Source organism: Bison bison, unplaced genomic scaffold (genome assembly GCF_000754665.1).
Source record: "Bison bison bison isolate TAMUID 2011002044 unplaced genomic scaffold, Bison_UMD1.0 scf7180017864235, whole genome shotgun sequence".
In the NCBI taxonomy this organism is placed as follows: domain Eukaryota; kingdom Metazoa; phylum Chordata; class Mammalia; order Artiodactyla; family Bovidae; genus Bison; species Bison bison.
The window spans coordinates 6767094-6789326 of record NW_011494807.1 but is presented as its reverse complement, the minus strand read 5'-3'; the positions used below and the strand labels follow the sequence as shown (position 1 = coordinate 6789326).

The 22233-nt window shown below is 39.7% G+C and overlaps 1 protein-coding gene across 1 annotated transcript in view; it reads left to right on the top strand.

Annotated features, from left to right (window-relative positions):
• The window catches only part of ALDH7A1 (aldehyde dehydrogenase 7 family, member A1), a 40548-nt gene extending 18679 nt beyond the window's left edge, over window positions 1-21869 (top strand). The window contains exons 8-18 of the mRNA XM_010846316.1: window positions 2291-2368; window positions 4197-4294; window positions 6813-6854; window positions 9016-9110; window positions 11429-11513; window positions 12435-12541; window positions 14858-14974; window positions 16174-16271; window positions 16503-16576; window positions 17832-17907; window positions 19425-21869. Coding sequence (XP_010844618.1) covers window positions 2291-2368; window positions 4197-4294; window positions 6813-6854; window positions 9016-9110; window positions 11429-11513; window positions 12435-12541; window positions 14858-14974; window positions 16174-16271; window positions 16503-16576; window positions 17832-17907; window positions 19425-19479 — 925 coding nt within the window. The 3' untranslated portion in view covers window positions 19480-21869. The remainder of the gene's footprint in view (window positions 1-2290; window positions 2369-4196; window positions 4295-6812; window positions 6855-9015; window positions 9111-11428; window positions 11514-12434; window positions 12542-14857; window positions 14975-16173; window positions 16272-16502; window positions 16577-17831; window positions 17908-19424) is intronic.
• The last annotated feature ends 364 nt before the right edge of the window (window positions 21870-22233 follow it).

Genomic DNA, 22233 nt, shown 5'->3' with positions numbered 1-22233 from the left:
CATAAGAGGGTCCTTAATGTTAGAAGATCATTTAGGAACACTGGCTTAGGAAGCAAAAAGTTGGCTAAGAGAGTGGTGTGTGTCAGTATTAAAAGGAATGTGTGATATTGAGGAAACAATATCTTGCAAGGTAAGGGTTCAAATTAAATATGAAAAAGAACCCATATACAAAACACATAAAAATGATGAGATTCCCCTAGGCAGTTTTTAAAAATAATCTTTAAAAAAAAAAGCAAACAGTTAATATGAATATGGTGAGCTGACTTGCCAGTTGTTATAAAATAGCAGATTAAATTATTATTTTAATGTTTTCAGTTATTGCTTTGGTATTCTTTTTTTTTTTTTTTTGCTTTGGTATTCTAAAACATAAAGTTATTCTTTGTGCTTTTAAATATTTATTTGGCTAAACCTTTGAAAGGTTTGAGGTGTTCACATAGGAACATGGCCGATTTTTTTTTTTTAGATGATTGAGAATATCATCTGATTTTTGTGATAGAAGACAGTAAGTTAAATGATGATATATTGTGCTGGAGTTAACCACAGGTATCATACCATCCACTGGGAGTTTATTTTTTTTCACTGGAAGTTTTTAAATTCAGCTGCTGTTCAAACTCATAAGATGACTACGTATTGTACCTGTCTGTTCAGAAGGATATAGACAAGAACATAGTTTTCTGGGAGGATAGCATCAGGTACAGGTATTTCTATTCATTCATTGTTTTTGGAGCAGTTTATTTCGGGAAAAGGAGCTGAGATCTACACTGGACAGGGGTTACCTTGGCCTAGAAGCTCAATGCCCCACAGAAACCAAAAAGTCTTGTAACAATTCTTGTATTCGTGGCTTTCAGCCACTCACGAGGGACATGTAGTTACAGAAGCCACTGCGGTCAGAGAAGAGCAAAAGCATGAGGTTCCAGTCATAGTTCTCGGGTCATTATTCCAGTTTAGATGGGGGTGATAAGTCAGGGGTTGCCTTTACCGTGAGCCGTGTTGTCTAGATAGCATTGTTGACATTGGCGTTTATCAGGTAAGCTGAGGAACAAAACTGAGAGTTAACCCAAGGTCAGATTCTCATGAATTAGGGAAAGAGGGTTTGATTAACTTTTACCCGCAGGTGCAAAGCAAAATGCCTGCCCTTCAGGCACAGTCAGCTGCTTGTGCAGACAGCAGATACACCCTGAGTCCCTGGAGAGAATCATACAACCTGATCCTTAGTCTCAGACATGACAGCTACAGTGTGTGATCCTTGATGGGTGGAGGAAAGAAAACAGCTGTAAAGGACATTTGGGGGGCCAATTGGAGAATTTACTTGGGTATGATAATGGTATCTTTTTTATGGAAGTGGCTATAGGATTTAGATCTTTATGAAATATCAGGTAGAAAGTAGCCAATAGCTTGGGGTGATGGATCAAAGGAATTTTTGCTCCACTGAGGCACCTCCCCCTCAGGAAGCTTCAAATCAACGAAAGAACCCTGTTTCAGAGAAATCGTAATTATTGGAGCCATATTTTACAACTTAAAATCAGAGTTAAATTGCACTGAACTGTGTTTCTCATTTTGACTCTAACAGCCTCAGTTGTAAGCACAGACTTAAGAAAGGACTGTGCTTGTCCACCTTACTTTAGTCTGGTGGGTGGGGCACTGTTTCCTGACTGTGAGGTTGGTGGGAGGCCAGTAGACACTAGTCCTGAACTTCTTTGGGGTTCTGCAGGCAGGTCCTGAGCCCTCTTCTGTTTCCTCCACATCCCCTCTTGGTTTGGGGAACCTTTTTCCCATCTCATCCTTTACCCTTTCTCTAGCTGACTCTGGTTGGAAGAGATGCAGCAAAACCTCTCATGGCTAATGGAAACTATCCTTCATTGTCTTCATCTTTCTGGGTTTTATTCCATATATCCCTTTTTATTTCTTTAACATTATTTTAATGGATTTGTGGTGAGAAAGGGCTCCCCCACCTGCCCCCAAAAGCCCTGTAATCAGTTTACCACTTTGAACTGGATGTCTTCATAGTTGGGCAGAAGGTATTTGAGAACAGTGATCACTTGGACTTCTTAACCAATGCTTTAGGTCTTTTATATATTTTGCCTGTCTTCTTATGAAGTTTTTTTTAGGGGAAAAAAAAAGTTCTGCATTTAAGTGTTTGAAAACCTCCTCTAGTATGTGAGGCCTAGATATTTGAGGGATGGGAGAGAAAGTTGAAAAAGGAAAGCCAAATGGTTGGAATTTATTATTTTTCAAAATATGGTAAGAAATTAAATCAGTCCCTTCCTTAGAATCGCCTTTTCTTTTCTAGGATAATAGCCAAAGTCCTGGAGGACAACAAGCTGCCTGGTGCAATTTGTTCCTTGACTTGCGGTGGAGCAGATATCGGGTGAGTTAGCAGGCCCAGAGTGTCTTTCTGCTGAAGGACCTGGGATGATCACCTAGAATCATCTTTACTAGAATTTCAAAACCCAGTATAGTGGAGGAGGTGAGAGTGGTGTTTTGAAATCTTTACTATTACGGATCTCACTGGGCTTTACTTCATTAATATGTATATGTTGTTGTAGGGTGAGTGAGAATTGTCTTTGTCATTGCCCAGAGTTACTCTTGTAAGGTGTTCGTGTTACACATTACTGTGCCAGCGTGCAGCCTGTGGTTTCCTGATGCTTGATTTATCAATGTGCTCACTTACAAAGCAGAGCTGTGGAGCTGTGCTCTGCTGTCTCACTCCCCACCGAGGACACGTAGCCTATTTTCTGGGTTCCTCCGTGACCAGAGAAGGGAACCCTGGAGACCCAACTTCTGATTTGTTGTTTTTCAAAAGTTGCCATGTAATTCACATACCGTAAAGTTCTCTCTTTAAAAATATATAGCTCATTGGTTTTTAGAATAGTCACAGTGTTGTACAGCCATCCTCATTACCTTATTCCAGAACATTTTTGTTACCCTCCCCTCAAAAGAGCCAGAGACACAGAGCAGTCACTTTCCCTCCCTCTTCCCCTGGCAGCCCCTCTTCTACTTCCTGTCTCTGTATTTGCCTGTCTGGGATATTTCTTATAAATGGAATCATACAACACGTTGCCTTTGCGTTTGGCTTCTTTCACTTGGCAGAATGTCACAACCTCCTTTTTCAGCTGGAATGGACTATACTTTCTCTGAACCATGGTAAAAGCTGGTTCTACTGGCCTGGCCTTTATTAGGTGATGTTTCCTAGGAGTCAGGTCTTAGAACCCTTACTGGTATGGTGAAAGTCTTACTCTTGTCTCCATCTATTGTACTTAATGGGCAGTCTAAAAAAGGAGTAGTAAAGACTGTTTTTTTTTTAGATAAGTGAAAACATTTTAGAAATTTTATTTAGAAAATACAACTCCTATATAAGGAGTGCATATAGTGAAGTATTATCTAAATGTCATTTAAAACATGTCTATCCTTTGACCCACTCTGTTCTTATACTTAGGATGTGCAGTCCTTCAAGTTGGCCTTGGTATTGCTCAGGTGATAACAGTAGTGTGTACAAGAGGGCTTTAAGCAGCAACCCCCTCCAGTGTCAGTGCCCATGTGTGCTGGACTGACCTGGGAAAGCCCACGTGTACAGTGTCATCAAGCATTTCCAGCCCTGCATTGGTCTGAATCTGTGTCTGTCTTGCTTGGCACACACCACACCCTTTGAAGCACTGAGCTATAAGCAAGGAGGTTCAGATTGACAGTGTCTGGCCTACCTTCCTTAGAAACTGGAAATCCTAGCACAGACTTTCTAAGTCAGCTTCCAAGAGGGATGATTAGGATATTTCCCTACAGTCTTTGCACTTTTAATTCTTTTTCAAAAATATTTTTTAATTATTTTATTTTGAAGACTTTATTTGTTTTTAGTCAAGCCACGCAGCATGCGGGATCTCAGTTCCCTGACCAGGGATTGAACCCGTGCACCCTGCATTGGGAGCATGGAGCCTTAACCACTGGACCACCAGGGAAGTCCCTAAACTTTTAATTCTTGAAAGAATCAGTTTTAAGAGACTTCAAAATAACTGAGATGCTCATCGAGGAAATGCTCCAGTTGAAATGTCCAGTCACCCATCAGTACAAGAAGGAATATCTTCCTTAACAACATCCTTGAGGCGATTTCTGTTTATGGAGAGCTCCCAGAATGGGTTAGGCACTGTCAGATGCCAGCATTGCTGGGTTTCTCTCCTTGGGTGACCGTGTCTGTTCCCCTGCAGCACAGCAATGGCCAAGGATGAGCGAGTGGACCTGTTGTCCTTCACTGGGAGCACTCAAGTGGGAAAACAGGTGGCCCTTATGGTACAGGAGAGGTTTGGTAAGTGTTGGCTTTATAATGAGCATTTTAATACCCTCAACTATGGATGTGCAATCTAAAGATTGGGTTTTTTCCATGGATTATTTGACTGACTGTCCAAGTAAAAGAAAAGATATAGTTAATAGTGGGTTAATATTAACAGCAGATATAATATGATAATTTGGAAAAGGATGTCATTCCCTCCCTAACTGACTGTAGTAGAATCATATCAAATGTATTTATTAATCTGTATCAGACCAGTTTAGCAAGTAAAAAAAGAAAACTCGTGATTTAAACAGGACTATTCAGAGTACAGGACCTAGAGTGAATGTGGTATAGAAGACTTGCGTCTGTTCTTCTCTCATTTATGATGTAGCTCTCAGTGGCTTTGATAATAACAGCCCCATCCCTATGTAATGTAATATCTGCTTGATGCTTAAGCTTCCCTGGTGGCTCAGTGGTAAAGAATCTACTTGCCACTGCAGGTGACATGGGTTTGATCCCTGATCCAGGAAGATCCTACATGCCTTGAAGCAGCTAAGCTGTGTGCAACTATTGAGCTGGTGCTCTTGAGCCCAGAAGCCACAACGACTGAAGCCTACAGGCCCAAGAGCCCCGTGCTCTGCCACAAAAGAAGCCACCTCAATGAGAAGCCCACACTAGAGAGCAGCCCCCTCAATCTAACTAGAGAAAAGCCCATGCAGCAAGAAAGACCCAAGAGAGCCAAAAATAAATTAATTTTTAAAAATCCTTTAAAAATAAAAATCCATTTGATGCTTAACTGTTTCAGAGTAGTGGAGGTGAGAACATATTCTCCGGTTGTTACATATGCTGCTAATACCACAAGTAAATAAAAGTTACTTACATGGAAGCTGATTTTGAAGTGCAGTTAAGAAAAAATAAATATATATTTAAAAGGTCAGTAGTAAACACAGCTCTAAGTTGAGGCAAACAGATCTCAAATCTCAGTGCTCAGGAGTGTAAAATGAGAATGGTGTACATAACCTCCTGTATACCTTGCTGGGATATAAGTTGGCAGTGTGTATCAGGAGCTGTAATATTCATACCCTTTGCCCCTGACCTAAGTAGATAATCTAGAGGTAGGTAATCAACATCAAATATATGCAACACTAGGGAAGTTGTTAAACAAAAGGTGGCTTGTATCATGGTGATGGAATGCTATATTGTGATGTTTAAAAAATACAGCTCTTAATAATTTAGAGAAAAACTGAACTGATAGGCTTTTATTAAGGAAATAAAGCAAAATTGATTATTATGATCTCAACTGAATATAGATGTATAGGAGAGAGATTGGAAGGCACTGTATCAAAGTATGAGGAGAGATTTCATGGTAACTTGTGCCATGCCTTTGGCTTATTTGATTCTTTTTTGCCTTTTTTTTTCCCCAAAATAATTTTCTACAATGAGCACATAATTTTTAAACTCTTTTATTGTGGTAATATATATGTGTGTATATATATATATATATACACAAAACTTAACATTTGGTTTATATATATAACTGTACAATTCAGTTGCATTCAGTACCTTTGCACTTACATTGTTGTGAAACTGTCACCATCATCCATTTCCAGAACTTTTTTTGTCTTTCCAACTCTCTATCCATTAAAAACCAATTCCCTATTTCTTCCATCTCTTAGCCCTTGGGAACAAGCATTCTGTTTTCTGTCTCAGACTTGACTATTCTAAGAGCCTCCTCTTATAAGTAGACTCATACAGTAGATGCCTTTCTGTGTCTCAGTTATTTCACTTAGCATAGTATCTTCAAGGTTTATCCATGTTGTAGCATGTGTCAGAACTTCCTTTTTAAGACTGAGTAATACTCTATTGTATGGATATACCACTGTTTATCTATCTGTGCATTTGTCTATAGATACTTGGGTTGATTCTACCTCTTAGCTATTGTGAAAAATGCTGTTGCAAATACTACTTAGGCCCCTGTTTACTTCTTATGGTTAAGTACCCAGAGGTGGAATTGTTAGATCTTATGGTAGTACTGTGTTTAAGTTCTTGGGAAATTGTCATATAATTTTCCTCGATGACTGTACCATTTTACACTAACTGTTTGGAGTTAAAGGGGATATAATTTCAAGCTTAGAGAAATTGTAAGACTAACACAAAGAATCCCATATACTCTTTAATAAGTTTTACCAGTCACTTGCCCCATTTTTAAAATCACTTTCTCTTCAGCAGCACACACACACATACACACACGAAAACACATACATATTGTTTTTGAACCTTTTGAGAAAGTTGAAGACATTGTATTCCTTTAAATATGTTTGTGTATTTCCTAGGAACAAGGACTTTCTATCATATAACCATCAGACAGTTATTAAAATCAGTCATCTTGACATTAGTGCAATGCTCGTTCACTTTTCTTTTCCTTAAGGTACAACTGATTTATGCTCATGCTATATTTTAAATCTGAAAGTAAAGCAAATGGGATAGGCTGTGGTTTGCAGGTGTGTGCAATAAACTGAAATAGGCATTAATTTGTGTTTATATATTTCTAAAGGGAGAAGTTTATTAGAACTTGGAGGAAACAATGCCATTATAGGTAAGGCTGCCTTTTTTGTTTGTTTGTTTTCTGGTTGACATATCTTCAGTAGTCATCCTGAATGTGTAGAACTCGTGTAAGAACTCATCTGTTCTGTCTGTTGTTTGAGATCTAACTCCCGTGCATGGGAACTTTTCCTTATGAGACAGAGCACAGTGTGTTCATGTTTGGAAAATGTTCCCTGGGGCTTAGAACCTATGTGTGAGACTTTCTAATGTAGCATGTTTCTTGTTCTCCTATTTTTTTTTTAAACGGGCCACATGTTTCTCTAGAATAAATAAGTCACTCTTATATGATCTGTTTCCAGAAATACTAGTTTGTCATCAGTGGAATGTTGAGTGCTTTCACATTGGGAAGGAACACTTCCTTAAGGTATTTTATCATTTAGCTATAGTCTTAGGGATTATTTAATTCTCTTTTTCACTTGTTTGACACAAAAGGAAATAGTCCACCAGCGTAACTTCTGGATAATATAATGAATATCAGTTGGTTGAGACTTCGCAGAATCATGAATTTTATGATTAAAAAACTTCCTAATTGTACATTGCTGTCGTTATTGTGTTTAATGCTTTTGTGTTTGTGGGGGACACCAGGAATAGAAAAAGTGTATGATGAAGGATTTGTTCTGGATGAACTTCTAGTCTTGTAAGAGAGCTGATTAAAAAATACAGTTAGCATTTATTGATCACTAGGCAATGGCACTCCACTCCAGTACTCTTGCCTGGAAAATTCCATGGATGGAGGAGCCTGGTAGGCTGCAGTCCATGGGGTCGCTAGGAGTCGGATACGACGGAGCAACTTCACTTTATTTTTTTCACTTTCATGCATTGGAGAAGGAAATGGCAACCCACTCCAGTGTTCCTGCCTGGAGAATCCCATGGATGGGGGAGCCTGGTGGGCTGCCTTCTATGGGGTCGCACAGAGTCGGACACGACTGAAGTGACTTAGCAGCAGCAGCAGCAGGCATTTGACAAGTACTGTGATAAGCTGTTTCATATGCCATATGTCATTTAATCCCCACAATAGTCCCATGAGGCAGATACCTTTATTAATCTCATTAGAAAGTTACACTGAGGCTTAAAATGATATGTGCCTAAAGTGACAGAGTCAGCATTTGTATCCTGGCAATCAGACCCCAGAGCACAGCTCTCTTTCTAAAACTCCTTCCTATCGTCCATTAGTACCCCAGATAATAGTATTCCATTTTATGGGTGAGGAAACTGAGGCTTAAAAAGGTAAAAATAACACAACTAAAAAGGGATGGGGATGGATAAGAACTTTGGTCTGTTTGGTTGTACAAACTACCTTCTTAACTATCACATTAGTCTGAGAATGCTATTAGACTGGGCAGGGGAAAATTGAGGATGTAAAAGGCAATTGGGACTGTAAGTTTATGGAAGGAGTGGAAAGGAAAGAGTTATAAGTAATACAGTGTATCACTGGAAGGGTTAATCTTGTAAAGACGATGCTCGTTTTTTCTTCAGAGGGCAGAAGAGTAGGAGGAAGGAATATAGACAAAAGCGGAGAGGAATCTGGAGGTCATTTTGTGTTGATCTCTTCAGAGTCGCAGAGGAAGCAGGAAAGGGCTTATCCAAGATTTTTCGCGAAGTGCAGGGTAAGGTCATCTGGTGAGGGAGTAAAGGGCACGAGGGATTTGAGAGATTTGAAAAAACTTCTATAGAGGGGGGAACAAGTGGCATTTAAGGGAACGGACTGATGCAGGTGAGGGTGTAGATATTGTTAGAGAGCTTGGTTTGATGTTGGTAATAAATCAGAAGGGTCCCAGTGGGCTCTCTATGGCCCAGGGAAGCTGCCATTGTAATCGGCCGTGGGGTTGAGGGTGGAGGCAAGTAAAACTGACAAAGACAACGGTGTCTTATAGAAGAGATCACGTTTGAGTGCAGACAAGGCTTAGTCAGCACCAGAAACTCCCAAGAGGTGAAAGATAAAACAGGTCAAAGAGGATGAACTCATCGCTCTATTCTCATATCATTTTCCCTGGGAGAGAAGTTGCCTCTGCGGTGTGAACCTGCTCATCTTAGAGAAATAGTTCTGCTGTTCTCTTCCAGTGCTTTCTAAAGGCATCATCTTGCACCACTTAGTGTCAAGGACCTTGTCTGCCTACTTCATGACACTAATGGGTGTGTTTTGTTTCCCTAAGCTTTTGAGGACGCGGACCTCAGCTTAGTCGTCCCCTCAGCTCTCTTTGCAGCCGTGGGCACAGCCGGCCAGAGGTGCACCACCGCGAGGCGCCTGGTGAGTGTCTGCATGGGCATGTGAGGGTGTCCCGCTTTTCCATTGCCATTTTTTAACACACTGTACCATTCAGGCAGTGTGATAGAAGCGCTGCTAGAAACCTGCGGTTTCTGAACGTGGTTGACGCTCAGGCTCTGTTCTGTGCTCGTGGCACATTGTGCTGGTCAGCGGGGGTCCCTGCCTCAGCTCTGCCCCAAGCTAGACGTGGCCCAGCCCTCCCTGGAGTTGGACTTTGGAGATTAGACCTGCTTTCAATCCTGCACCTAACAATGTGGACAGAGTCCCATGTCACTTGGAGAATAAAACAACCTGAACACCCTAGGGGGTCGCAAAGAGTCGGACACGACTTAGAGCCTGAACAACAACAAAACATTTGAAAAATTAGAAACTGTTTGCTAAAAGACAGACAGTTTTGGCTTTTTTATAGACATTTTAAGTAGTAAAATATTTTAAAAATTAAAACAACTTTGGCCTGTAAGTCAAGTCTTGGATTTGACTTGATGTGACATAATTCTCTGAAAAGTAAATGTATGTGTATTCTCTCTTTAGAAATATCTAAGTCTGTTCACATAGTGTATAGAGCACATAAATATTAAGTGAGTATGATGAGAGTGGTTTCCCTTCAGTGTCTGGGGCTTGGGAAGTTTAATATCTACCCTTAGTTTTGGGCTGGATTTTAAAATGTTTTTTTATCGGATACAGCCTTGATTTTCATGACTCATGCTACTGAAAACTTGTGCAAAACAAGTTTTGATTAGGCAGAAAATTTTTAAAAAGGCTACATTTGCCTTTTTAAAACTAATTATTGTTGAGTTTTCTTCCTGTCATTAAAAAAAAAAATCGAATTATGGAGGAATTCAGTTCAGTTCAGTTCAGTTCAGTCGCTCAGTCATGTCCAGCTCTTTACCACTCCATGAATCGCAGCACGCCAGGACTCCCTGTCCATCACCAACTCCCGGAGTTCACCCAAACTCATGTGCATCGAGTCAGTGATGCCATCCAGCCATCTCATCCTCTGTCGTCCCCTTCTCCTCCTGCCCCCAATCCCTCCCAGCATCAAGGTCTTTTCCAATGAGTCAACTCTTCTGAGGTGGCCATAGCTTTGAGTTTTTCCTCTCACCCACAATGAATGTGAACAAATTCTTTATAAGATTAGCATAATTTAAATTAATTTTAGAATAAGATAATAGGGAAATTAAGTCTTTACTTTTGCCATGACCTCTCATTTTCACTTTTCCTATATTTTATAGTGAATGAATATCAATCTTTTCTTTGTTTTTGCATTATTCAGTTGAAGTTCTCAAAAACATTTAATAAGCTACAATTTTCATTAAGTATTTATAATTTATTAAATTTGTTCACCTTAAGCATTTATTACATTAAAGCTTAGAAGGAAGCAGTCATACTCCAAAATATTATAGTCTTAATTACATGGCAAACTATGAAATGATGTAAATGTCAAGTATTTTTTTATTTGGTCAACTTTTGTTTTTCTTTTGTGTCCTGGAGCAAATATGCATAGCTATGCTTTCTATTAAGTGTCAAATATTAAAGGATACTATTGTATCCTTTCTATTAAGTGTCAAATATTAAAGGATACTATTTGGGTCAAATATCAAACGATACTATTGTATCCTTTCTATTAAGTGTCAAATATTAAAGGATACTATTTGGGTCATAACCCAAATCAATTTCTATAGGGACAGTAGTAGTCCTTAGAAAAATCCACTCCAGTACTACATACCTCTCTATCATTTATCATTGGCCCTCTGTATTCAAAATCTTCTGTTTCAACCAACTGTGAACCATGTAGTCCTAAAGCATTTATTCTAGAAAAATATTTTTATACAGGGGGACTTGAGCAGTTCAAACCCATGTTGTTCCAGGGTCACCTGTATAAATCAGTACTATAAAGAAAAGTTGGGAGAACTTCCCTGGTGGTCCAGTGGTTAAGACTATGAGCTTCCAAGGCAGGGGGCCCAGGTTCGATCCCTGGTTGGGGAACTAGATCCCACATGCTGCAACTAAGACCTAGCCCAGCCAAATAAATAGGTAAACCTTTAAAAAAAAAAAAAGAAAAAGAAAAATTGGAAGAATTCCCTGGCAGTCTAGTGGTTAGGGCTCTGAGATTTCACTGCTGAGGGCATGGGTTCAATCCCTGGCCAGGGAACTAAGATCCCACAGCTTCACAATGTGGCCAAAAAAAAAAAGCTGCAGGAAAAAAAGAAAATTGTACATTGTTAGCAATTTTGTGCATTTATATGTACTATTAATAGTGCATTTATATTTCCTAATCCCTTGAATGTTTCTTCATTTAGTTCTTACATGAAAGCATCCATGATGAAGTTGTCAATAGACTTAAAAAGGCCTACGCACAGATCCGTGTTGGGAACCCTTGGGACTGTGAGTATCCGGTTGAGTTCAGAGATTTTCTTTTTAACTGCTGATGGTATAAGAGTTTCTGATTTTCTACATACATATTTTCCCTTTCCGAGAGGCCCAAGGGACTCTGAAGCAGGTTATTTATTGGGCAGTTGGAGAGACAAGTCTGCTCCGAGTTAGGATCTGAGTGTTTCATGTGAGCTGGTGCATGAGCTTGGGAAATGATCTTGAGGTGGGGAGAGTTTGAGGAGCTGCTCCTTCTCTGTTTCCCTCTTTGGAGTTACCACCATATTCTCTTAGGCAAGGTGGCGAGAGGCACCTACCTGACTTCTCTGCTTCCATTTCTGCCTTCCAGCATAACCAAAGTAGTTTAAAAAATGTAATCAGATAATTCACTCTCTTGCTTAACACATTCATTGCTTGTGGACTAAAACTTGGATGCCTTTGGAGCCCCATTTTAGCAAGTTTATAGTCTTGCATGGTCTGACCTCATCGCCCCTCCGACCCCCTGTGCACCCTTAACTTGTTCACGACTGCTGGGCCTATGAAGTTGTTAGAGAATAGTCACCCTGTAATGAAGAATCAGAGCCTATATTTTGACTGCAGCGCTCTGATGAATTGATAGCTCTTTGCCTAGATTTGACCCTCCATGTTTCTCTATAGAAAGCTTATGAGGACTCAGTCACACCTGCTTTTTTGCAAGTCTTCTGTGGCTGCTTTTGCACTGCATTGGTGGAGTTGAGTAGTCATGGCAGAGACCACGTGTCACACCAAGCATTAAATAGTTACTGTCTGGCTCTTTGCAGAGAAAGATTGCTGAAACCTCCTGCTCTAAACCAAAGTGATACATGAAGGGATTGGTGTGCTCACTGGAATAGCTGTTAGAATAATAAAATGATGCCTTTTAGGGTGAAATGAAGAGCATTCTTTTTTTCTCTCCAGCTAACGTTCTGTATGGGCCACTCCACACCAAACAGGCAGTGAGCATGTTTCTTGGAGCAGTGGAAGAAGCAAAGAAAGAAGGTGGCACCGTTGTCTATGGTGGCAAGGTAAGGACCACTTGAGATCAGGACTTTGTTTTCCTTTTGCACACAAGTAGGCTCTGGGTAAATTGATGAAGTGTCCCTGACTGCCAGCTTTCTTTTCTGCATTCCTTTTGTAATAGGGGAGTAAGTACATATTTAAAAGGATGACAGTGTAACACGCATGGAACATTTCTGAAAAGACACAACTCAGAGCCAAGGTTATCTTTGAATTGGGTGCCTGGCAATTAGTATGGAAGGAAGATGAAGACCTCTTTCTCATGGTACAGGGGAAGATTGTATTCAGTAGAGTTTAAATCTGCATTTAATCGTGATTTTTAAGTCATTTAAGGCAGAGAATCAAAAAAATACACACTACAAGCATTTTAATTTGACACATATTACTGTTGTCAGTGGAAGATTAATTAGTTGGTTTAAGAAAGAAATGGAAAATTTTATTTGAGCCAAGTTGAGGATTATAACCCAGGAACAGCATCTTGGAACATTTCGAGAACCATTCTGCCTGTTAGAAGTCAAGGCAGTTATAAAGTATTTTAGACAGAGGGCTGTATATTAAATGAGAGTTTACACAGTCTAGAGAAATGTCATCGTGGCTCCTTACAAGATAATGAAGGAGTGTTACATTTTAGGAATTGTATTATTGGTGCTTGGAGAATGTTTGCTCTTTATGGTTGAGTAGGTGTTTCTGTTTATGGGGAGGTTTGGTTGACGCATAATACAGATACACAATGCACAGTAGAGGGGAGAGAGGAGGCCATAGGGCAAAGAAAGCTTTTGATGGTTAAATTTTTCTTGTCTTGCTGTAAAATATGAATTTCATTTCACAGTCTATTTGTTTGATTCTTGAGTTGTAGATCCAAGGCATTTTCTTCATGTACAATAGAAATTTGTCTTCATCCTTGAATAAGCTATAAGTATCATTTATTATCTACAATGTATTTTCAGTTCTTTAAAAATCACAGTGAACTGAGTCTCTTGCAAAGCTCTCTGAGAGCAGAATCCTTCTCTTAACATTGACACACCTACATTTCGTCTGATAGACATGTGTATACATATTTGTATTTTTGTTACTTATTTACCTTGAGTTTTTTTTTTTTTTTAAGCATATAACTTAATCTTTTTAGAAGTAACTTTTTCCCCCCCTTGGGTAATATTTGCTTAAGTTACATAATGCAATATAGGATTACAGTAACAAATACAGCTGCTGCATACAGAACTGGGGGTAAATACAGATGACTGTTGGTAAACATACAGCTCAGAACGGTGAGAACAGAATTGTACAGGCACACCGGAGAACTGACCACTGGCCAAGCAGCTTGCTGCCGGCATCAGAGTATTTTATAGAAGTTAACGTGGAGATGAACTAGCTATTTGGTTATGTGGAGCTTAGTTAGGAGCGTGTCTCTTGGAGCTTTAGGTTTCTGTGCTCCTGTGTGTTAGTTTGCTAGGGCTGCCGTAACAAAGCATCACAGAGTGGGTGGCTTAAGCAGCGCATTTATTGTCTCACAGTTCTGGAGGCTGAGTCCAAAATCAAGGTGCTGGCAAGTTTGGTTCTTCCTGATGAGGCCTCTGGCTTGCAGGTGGCCACATTCTCTCAGTGTCTTCACGTGGTCTGCCTGGAGAGAGGAGGTCCTTGGTGTCTCTTCTTATGAGCAATTAGTTCTATCTAAGGGCCTCACCCACATGACCTCATTTAACTTTGCCTCCTTGAAGATCCTGTCTTCAAATTTAGTCACGGTGGAGAAGGTGAGGTTTAAGGCTTCAGCATAAGAATTGGGGAGGAAGTGGAGGGGGTGTGTTGTTAACAGGATGGATATAGATTACCTCTTTAAAAATTACGTGGAGTTAAAAATAGCCACCTATAGCTGCGTTTTTTCACTGTAACTTGGTCATGATGCATAGCCTGGCTCTCTGTCCTTGACCCTTTTTTCTTTTCTTTTTCTGACCAACTAAGTTAGAACCAATAGGTGGCAGAGAAATTGTCACTCGTGATGGGAAGTTATTTTGGAGAAATAATTCACTTATAAATGATATTTATTTTTTTCCCCAAAAGTATAGGCATGGAACTTCCCTGGCAAAGACTTCGCGTTCCAATGCAGGGAGTATGGGTTTGATCCCTGGTTGAGGAGCTGATATCCCGCATGCCCCGCCAAAAAACCAAAACATAGAACAGAAGCAATAATGTGACAGATTCAATAAAGACTTTAAAAATGGTCCATATGAAAAAAAAAAAAGACCTTAAAGTATAGGCAAAGATGGTATCTGCTGAACCAAAGAACCAAAAACAAACGTTCTTGGTTTTATTTCCGTTCTCTGCTGCAGGTTATGGATCGCCCTGGAAATTACGTAGAGCCGACAATCGTGACAGGTCTTGACCATGACGCATCCATTGTACACACAGAGACTTTTGCCCCGATTCTTTATGTCTTTAAATTCAAGGTAAAATGTGGATTCCTTCTCGCTTTTCTCTAGTTTAATGTTGAAACAAATGAGAAGACCAGGAGAAAATAAAGGCATATTAAATTTCACTCAGTTAGCCTTTTGGGGAGGTTTTATAAAATGACTCTGATTAGTAGAGATTTGAAAGTTAAGGACAAAATATGATGATCCGAACACTTCAGACAATAAAGCATGTTAAGCTAGATTCCAGGGGAATTGAGACAAGCCAAGGGCCAATGTTGAAATTAATGGAGAATGTGGCCCAGATTGTCTGTATCACCTGATTCTGAGCTGTGTATGCTGTGCAATCATCTTGTGCACAAAAGGGATCAGGTAGTTTGATAGTCTGAGTGTTCAATATCAATAGACAAAATGAGAAGATATAAACATACAGTTACAACCTGTATCAGAGGACAGGCTGCCAGAGGTTTCAGCAGACATAGGTATCTGGAGGGTCTCCTTTCTCACGTGCAGCAGGCCCTACTCTGCCAGCAGAAGCTTAGAGATTGAATCGAGGCTTGGCTACTATGATTAACAGTTAAAGGGTAATGAGACATGCCTTGTTGCAATTATGTGATTGCATTGCTTTAAATTGTCTACTGTTGTTCCACATAATGTGACTATAAATTGTAGTTTCATGTTTTGTCGTGTGTCTACATGTTTGAGTTTCTGAGCATATCATTTAGCCCCTCTTGCCTAATCTGTAAATTTTGGATAACATTGATCCTATGTCATTGGCTGAGAATTAAATATATAAATGCATGTTCAGTGCCCAGGTCAGTGTGTTTATGCTGCGTGTAGTAAGAGCTTAGTAAATCATAGATCTTATATGTCGTGGCATGAACGGAAGAATGTACTTGTGTGTGTGTATGTGTGTTTTATGTTTATTTGGCTGTGCTGGGTCTTCATATGGAAACTCTTAGTTGCAGCATATGGGATCTAGTTCCCTGATGAGGGATGGAACCCAGATTCCCAGTACTGGGAACACTGAATCTTAGCCACTGGACAGCCAAGCAAGTCCCCCTATGTTTTTCTCAAAGTTCATTTGAGGGGAACATCCCACAAAGCACTGTATTAGGAAGATGTTGACTCCTTAGTTCCCCTACGATTACACTGGTAAATTTTATGGAATGAGTTTACCATTAGCGGTTGGACCTGACACTGTATCATCTAACAGCTTCCAATGTCTGTCCTTTTAGAATGAAGATGAGGTCTTTGCATGGAACAATGAAGTCAAACAGGGACTTTCAAGTAGCATCTTTACCAAGGATATGGGCAGAATCTTTCGCTGGCTTGGGTATAACTTTATCTATTTTGAAAATGTATATAAGTCTGATTTGTGTGGTGAATGGACTTTACAAAAAAGAAAATGACACCATCATAGGTGAAAATCTGTTTTTCAGCATTGAGAATCTTAGAAGTTTTGTTTGGCTTATTTATTTATTCATTTGTGTGTGTGTGTGTGTGTATTTTTTTTTTAACTTCCCTATATTTTGCTTTCGCTGTGCCTCCCTTTTTATATATGCAGACCAAAAGGATCAGACTGTGGCATTGTAAACGTCAACATTCCGACGAGTGGGGCTGAGATTGGAGGTGCATTTGGTACGTGGAGAATCCTTTTTCTTTTACCGTGTTGGACAACATGTGTGAAACATTGTCTGCCAGGAAAGCATAGAGACTTGGTACCCAAAGCTTTTATTGGGAGTTGGTTGCCCAGGCATGCAAGGCCTAACATGCCCCCAGATTTCAGACTCTCAGAAGGAAAACCTGTATTAAACATAAAACTACATTGTTTGCCCAGTGAGACCATATGGGGAGCTGGTTAGACTGTAAATTACCAGATGCTGGCGGCATTGTAAACAGATCTGCTGTGTATTTTCTGCGCAGATTGTAACTTTTCTCAGACTTTGAAGTTATATCTTACTTGTCTTCTGGTTTCCATTACTGTAGCTGAAAAGCCCAATCCACTTTGATTTCTGATCTTTCCCCTCATTTCAAAAGTTTGGGGTCTGTTACTTACATCTGATGTTCTGAAATTCTTCAGTAATATGCCTCAGTGGAGATCTTGGTAAGATTCTTGTTGCACAGTCAGTGGGCTAGTAATTGGCCTTAGTATTGGAACTCACAAGTTTCAGTTATGGAAAGTTTTTGATAGTTTTATTTTGTTTTGGTGGTGTTTTTTTCCCTTTGATTTTTTTTTTTTTCTGTTTTAATTTCTAGAACTCCTATTATTTGAATATTATCTCTTGAAGAATTATCTAATTTTTTTTTCCCTTTATCTATATCATTAGTCTTTTTGAGAGATTTCTTCAAACTTTTCTTCTAATCCTTCTCTCAAGTTTTTTCTCCTCTGCTCTTACCAAAAAACAATATTAAGTGTACTTTGATAGCATACTTTTAAATGTAGCCTTTTCTTGTTTTGTGGAATCATTATCTTTTTATAATATCTTTAAAAATATTAATATAACATTTAAGCATTTTATTATTATAAGATTAGTTTATGTATATTTTAGAAAATTATATAGAGATAAGCATAAATGGGAAAATAAATTATATTTCCCTTGTCGAGAGGTTTCTACTCTTAACACCTTGGTCTAATGGTAAGGTATTTTTTAAGGTTCCTTCTGCTGCTTGATATTTCTATTTTTTGTTAATTCCTTTAACTTTATTTTTCATAGTAGTTCCCTTTTTTGTGTTTGTCTTGGTCTCTTTTATTTATTTGTTTGCAGAGGAGCTACTGTGGCCAAAGGTAAGGTAACTGGTCAGGTAGCTCTGGTCCCCTGGTGTCTTCATTTCCATGATGCTGAGTAGGAGCCCACACAGGCGCTGCTCATGAGCTGTTTGTGTACTTCTCTAGGAGGAGAGAAGCACACTGGCGGTGGCAGGGAGTCGGGCAGTGATGCCTGGAAGCAGTACATGAGAAGATCTACTTGGTAAGAGAAGGCTTTGGGGGAGCGGTTTGGCCTTACAGCCTCTGGAACATGCTTTACACATTTCTGCTTTCTGCTCTGTGTTCGTGTAATTTCTCTTGATTTTGTGTTTCTAACATTCCACAGCTCTCCCCTCCCAGATCATCCACTTGGTACTGTTATTTTCCTAATTGTCCTCAGCTAGTGCCCAGCGCCTGACTGTGAAACCAGTGGTTTCTGTCTAGGGACAGGACCGTAGCAAGACACTTGAGGTCATCCCGCAGGATAAAGCGGAAGAGGCTGTCCTTTGAGTTTTTTCCCTGGGTGTGGTTAACCTACCCCCACAATCTACCAGGGTAGAAGGACATGGAGGTGGGCGGGCTGCCTGCAGGCCTGGCTAGTGAGTGGGGGATATCCTGCTCTCTGGGAATAGCGAGCATGAACCTTGAAAGTAGAACAGCACAAGGGTAGCCGGTGAGGGAACCTGTTGCTGGGAGATTTTGATTAGGACTTTTTACTTGTTTTCTATTTTCCCTCCCCTTTAACTAGAAATCGCTCCATCCAAGTGCAATAAGGTGGTATGTGAGGTGAGGCCCGTGTGGTATTAGGTGTTAAAGGAGCACGGGTGAGGAACCGGGACACTGTTGGTCTCATTTACTGTTTCTCGCTGGCTCTAGAACTTCAGAAGGAGCAGGTGGGGGGTTCTCCAGCAACTTCATGTAGGTCAGGAATTTTTTTCCCCCTCCAGTTTTACTGAGGTATATAATTGAGAAAATCGCAATATATTTAAAATGTATAACATGATGATTTACGTATGCATACATTGTGAAAAGAGTCCCACAGCCAGGTTAGCACATTCTTAGCTTCACATCATTGTGTGTGTGTGCGCACACGTGCATGCATGCTTAAGATCTACTCTTAGCAAATTTTTGAATGTATGTCAGGAGTTTCTGAGGTGCTTTGGCTATGGCTTGTTTAGTCTCAGACATACGCATGCTGTTTGTCTGATTCCCTTTTGTTGAAGACAGTCTTGTTCCTTTTATTTGTCTTGTACTTGGGATCTAGGGGACCAAGCATGTATTAATAGCTGCGGCCTTTTTGGAACCCATTTAATGGGGACACTCTGTGTCAGGAGTAAAGCCAGATGGCTAAAAGGGAACCTTTTATTTTCCAAATTATTATAGTTCTTATCTCTATCAAATGTGAATCCCTGTGTTTTTCCTGCTAATTCACTGCACGTTATTGAGAGACATAAAGAAGATGAAGTTATAGTCTCCATATTCTTTACACCCTGAAAACCACGACTAACAGATAATGCAGTGTCTTTTCAGACTTTGGTGTTTCTCCTTTTTTTTTTCTTTTATAAAACTGGATCTATACTAACTTTTTTGTATACTAATTTTTTTCACCATCTTATAACTTGAACATTTGGCCTTGTTGACATATTGCAGATCGGCTACATTTTTTTCATGACATAAAATTTCCTCTATTACGTGTGTACTATTCTTCATTTAATTTTGTTCATTTTTTACCCCCTGTAGTACCATCAACTACAGTAAGGACCTTCCTCTGGCCCAAGGAATCAAGTTTCAGTAAAAAGTGCTTTAAATTGACATTTCAAGTCTTTCATGCATTGTTACAACTCTTCTGAGGAAGACAAAGAAAATGAGTATTTGCCTTGAATAAATGTATCATTTTGAATATGACGGTGGCTAATCCCTTATGTGTCTGAGGCCTAAATCAAGAGACTCTTTTTAAAAAATAAAAGTTTTCATGACGTCATCTCAAGTAATAAAAAGTAGAGTAGGTGAATTTTTATGTTACTAGTAGTTACTGATTTTTTAAATTTAGGATTATTTTTATAATTTAGAAAAAATAATAGTACATGTCATGGTGGGAATTTGGAAAAAATCAGAACATAATAGAGAAGAAAATAGAAGTCTTGTCAGTAGATGCAGGAACATCTCCTAAGCAAATAAAGAAATCAGGGGCGAGCTGGATTCACGTCACCCTCACAGCCTGGAAAGGGTGTGATTGAAGAGAGTGTCCCTTGTTTATGGAGGACCATAGCACAGTTGCGCTTGTGGATCGACTTGGTGTTAAAGATGACTGAGGGCGTTCATCACCATCACAGCTTCTCTCGCTCAGGATCACCTGTGTCACCACAGAAGAAATTTGCGAGACAGACGGAGATTTGCCCCTGCCCCCCTAGAACTTGCACCTCTGGATGACTGGGCTTCTATGCAAAGCACTTCTGGATTTCTTAGGCAACCTCAGACCCTCCTTTTTAGCTGTTAGGCTTCTGTGATTGCCTTTAGGTTTGTTCTTAGAGAATACCAAGTGTGTAGCAGTGTGTGTTTGCAGTGACCTCGGCGTAGTTCACCTTCTCTTTGCTGAGCATCTGCCTCCTTCTCTTGAGAATCTGCCCAGGAGCCCTGGGAGTGGTTCAGCCAAGGGCCCTGCCAAGCGCACACTGGCTCCTGCAGTTCCATCTTCCTGGCAGCCTTCGCTCCCCTAATGGGTAGCAGCTACCCAGCACCTTGACTCCTGCCAGACTGGACTGGGCAGAAGCCTTGGAAGAAGATGACGTTTGTACAGGACCTGATGTGTCAGGATGTATTGGAGAGATTTAGACAATGGGCAAAGAGTTTGGGGCTGAGTTATGACAGAGAAGCAAGCAAATGAAAAGACCAACCAATTTAAAATTTGTCAGGGAAGGAATGGTATTCATAGCATGTTCCATGGCCAGCTGTGACTAATGTTCACCTAGGTAAAGCTGTGGTCAACCTTGAATATTAAGCCAAACATGGTGATAAACCTTTTTAGAGCATGTTGGCAGGAGTTCAGGGTATGAGAGTAGGTTAGAAAGGCAGGCAGTTATGTTCTGTGGTGGAGAATCAATAATGTCTAAAATTACAAAACAGGAAATATAAAGATAGGAAATTCTGAAAAAATCTTTGCTTCAGAAGAAGGTAAATTGGTTGCAGGGGAGGGACATGAAGAAGATGTTACTGTTTTCCATAACAGGTCTTATAGAGCTGTTTGTGTCTTTAAATCAAGAGGATGTATAACTTTGATTAAAAATTAAAGCCAATGAAAAAGAAAATGATCTTGGAGAATCAGGTGCTTGAAATCCTCCACTTCTTGATCCCGTTTCCACCACCCCCACTCCCTAGCACACATACACGCACACTGTCTGTTTCCCATTTTTTTTCCTGAACCAGGGATTCCTTTTAAACATCTCATGAAATGATTGTGCCGAAAGCCAAGTTTTCTTCCATGTTTTGAAGTTCAGAATAGACTAAATCACCTTGTTTTGATATATGCATACTTTTTAATACAAGCTGATGCTTGAGAAAATTACTCTCTTTGAGCATTTTTTTTTTTTTTTTAAACCTCACCATGGTTTTTCTTTGTAAGTTACAGTGCTAGGTCCTGTAGCCCTGTCTATAGAATATAATCCACAGAAAATAAAACACTATTTTAAAACATTTTTAGGAACCATGTAGTAACTGGTTGTTTTCATTTTGTGAAATTATATGAGATTAATAGTAATTGAAATATTTTTTATACCCAGTTTTTTTCCAAGCATTTTATTTTTTAATGAGTATTCTGAAACAGAAGCTGTGTTAGTGTTTTAATTAAAAAATTTTTACATTTATAATTTCTCTCTAATCAGGTATTTAAGGAGGTTCTCCATCTTCCTGTGTATCTCTTGAAGCCATGCCATGCTATAACCAATTTGAAATAATAATCTGCAATACACTGGTGAGAGGGGTACCAACAGCTCTAATCTTAGGTTATAAAAGTTAAAAGTCAAATTAAACTGATTCCAGAAGTTTTCTCTGAAACTAATTCAGTTTTCTACATCTTTCTAGCAACAAGGACATTTTTTGCTGTGACATTTATTAAAAAATTTTTGCCTTTAAATGGCCCTCTTTGTTTTATTACTGGTTTAATAAAAGTTACGCATAATAGCCATAGAAGTTAAAATGTACATCTGTATGCATTATTTCTGGCCATGTGATTTAAGGTGCTGGGAGTCCGAGTCCTAGTCCTGTGCTGCTGGATGCTGGTTACACTGAATCCCCTTGTGACTGACCCTCCCTGGGTGTTGTAACCATACTGTGAGAGTTCCACCCCCACAGTGGACCTGAGCAGCTGTGGTTAGCATTTCTACTCTACAGGACAGTAACAATTATAAAGATTTTAAAAAAATATTACAAAGTAACATGCTGCTGCTGCTGCTGCTAAGTCACTTCAGTCGTGTCCGACTCTGTGCGACCCCATAGACAGCAGCCCACCAGGCTCCCCCGTCTCTGGGATTCTCCAGGCAAGAACACTGGAGTG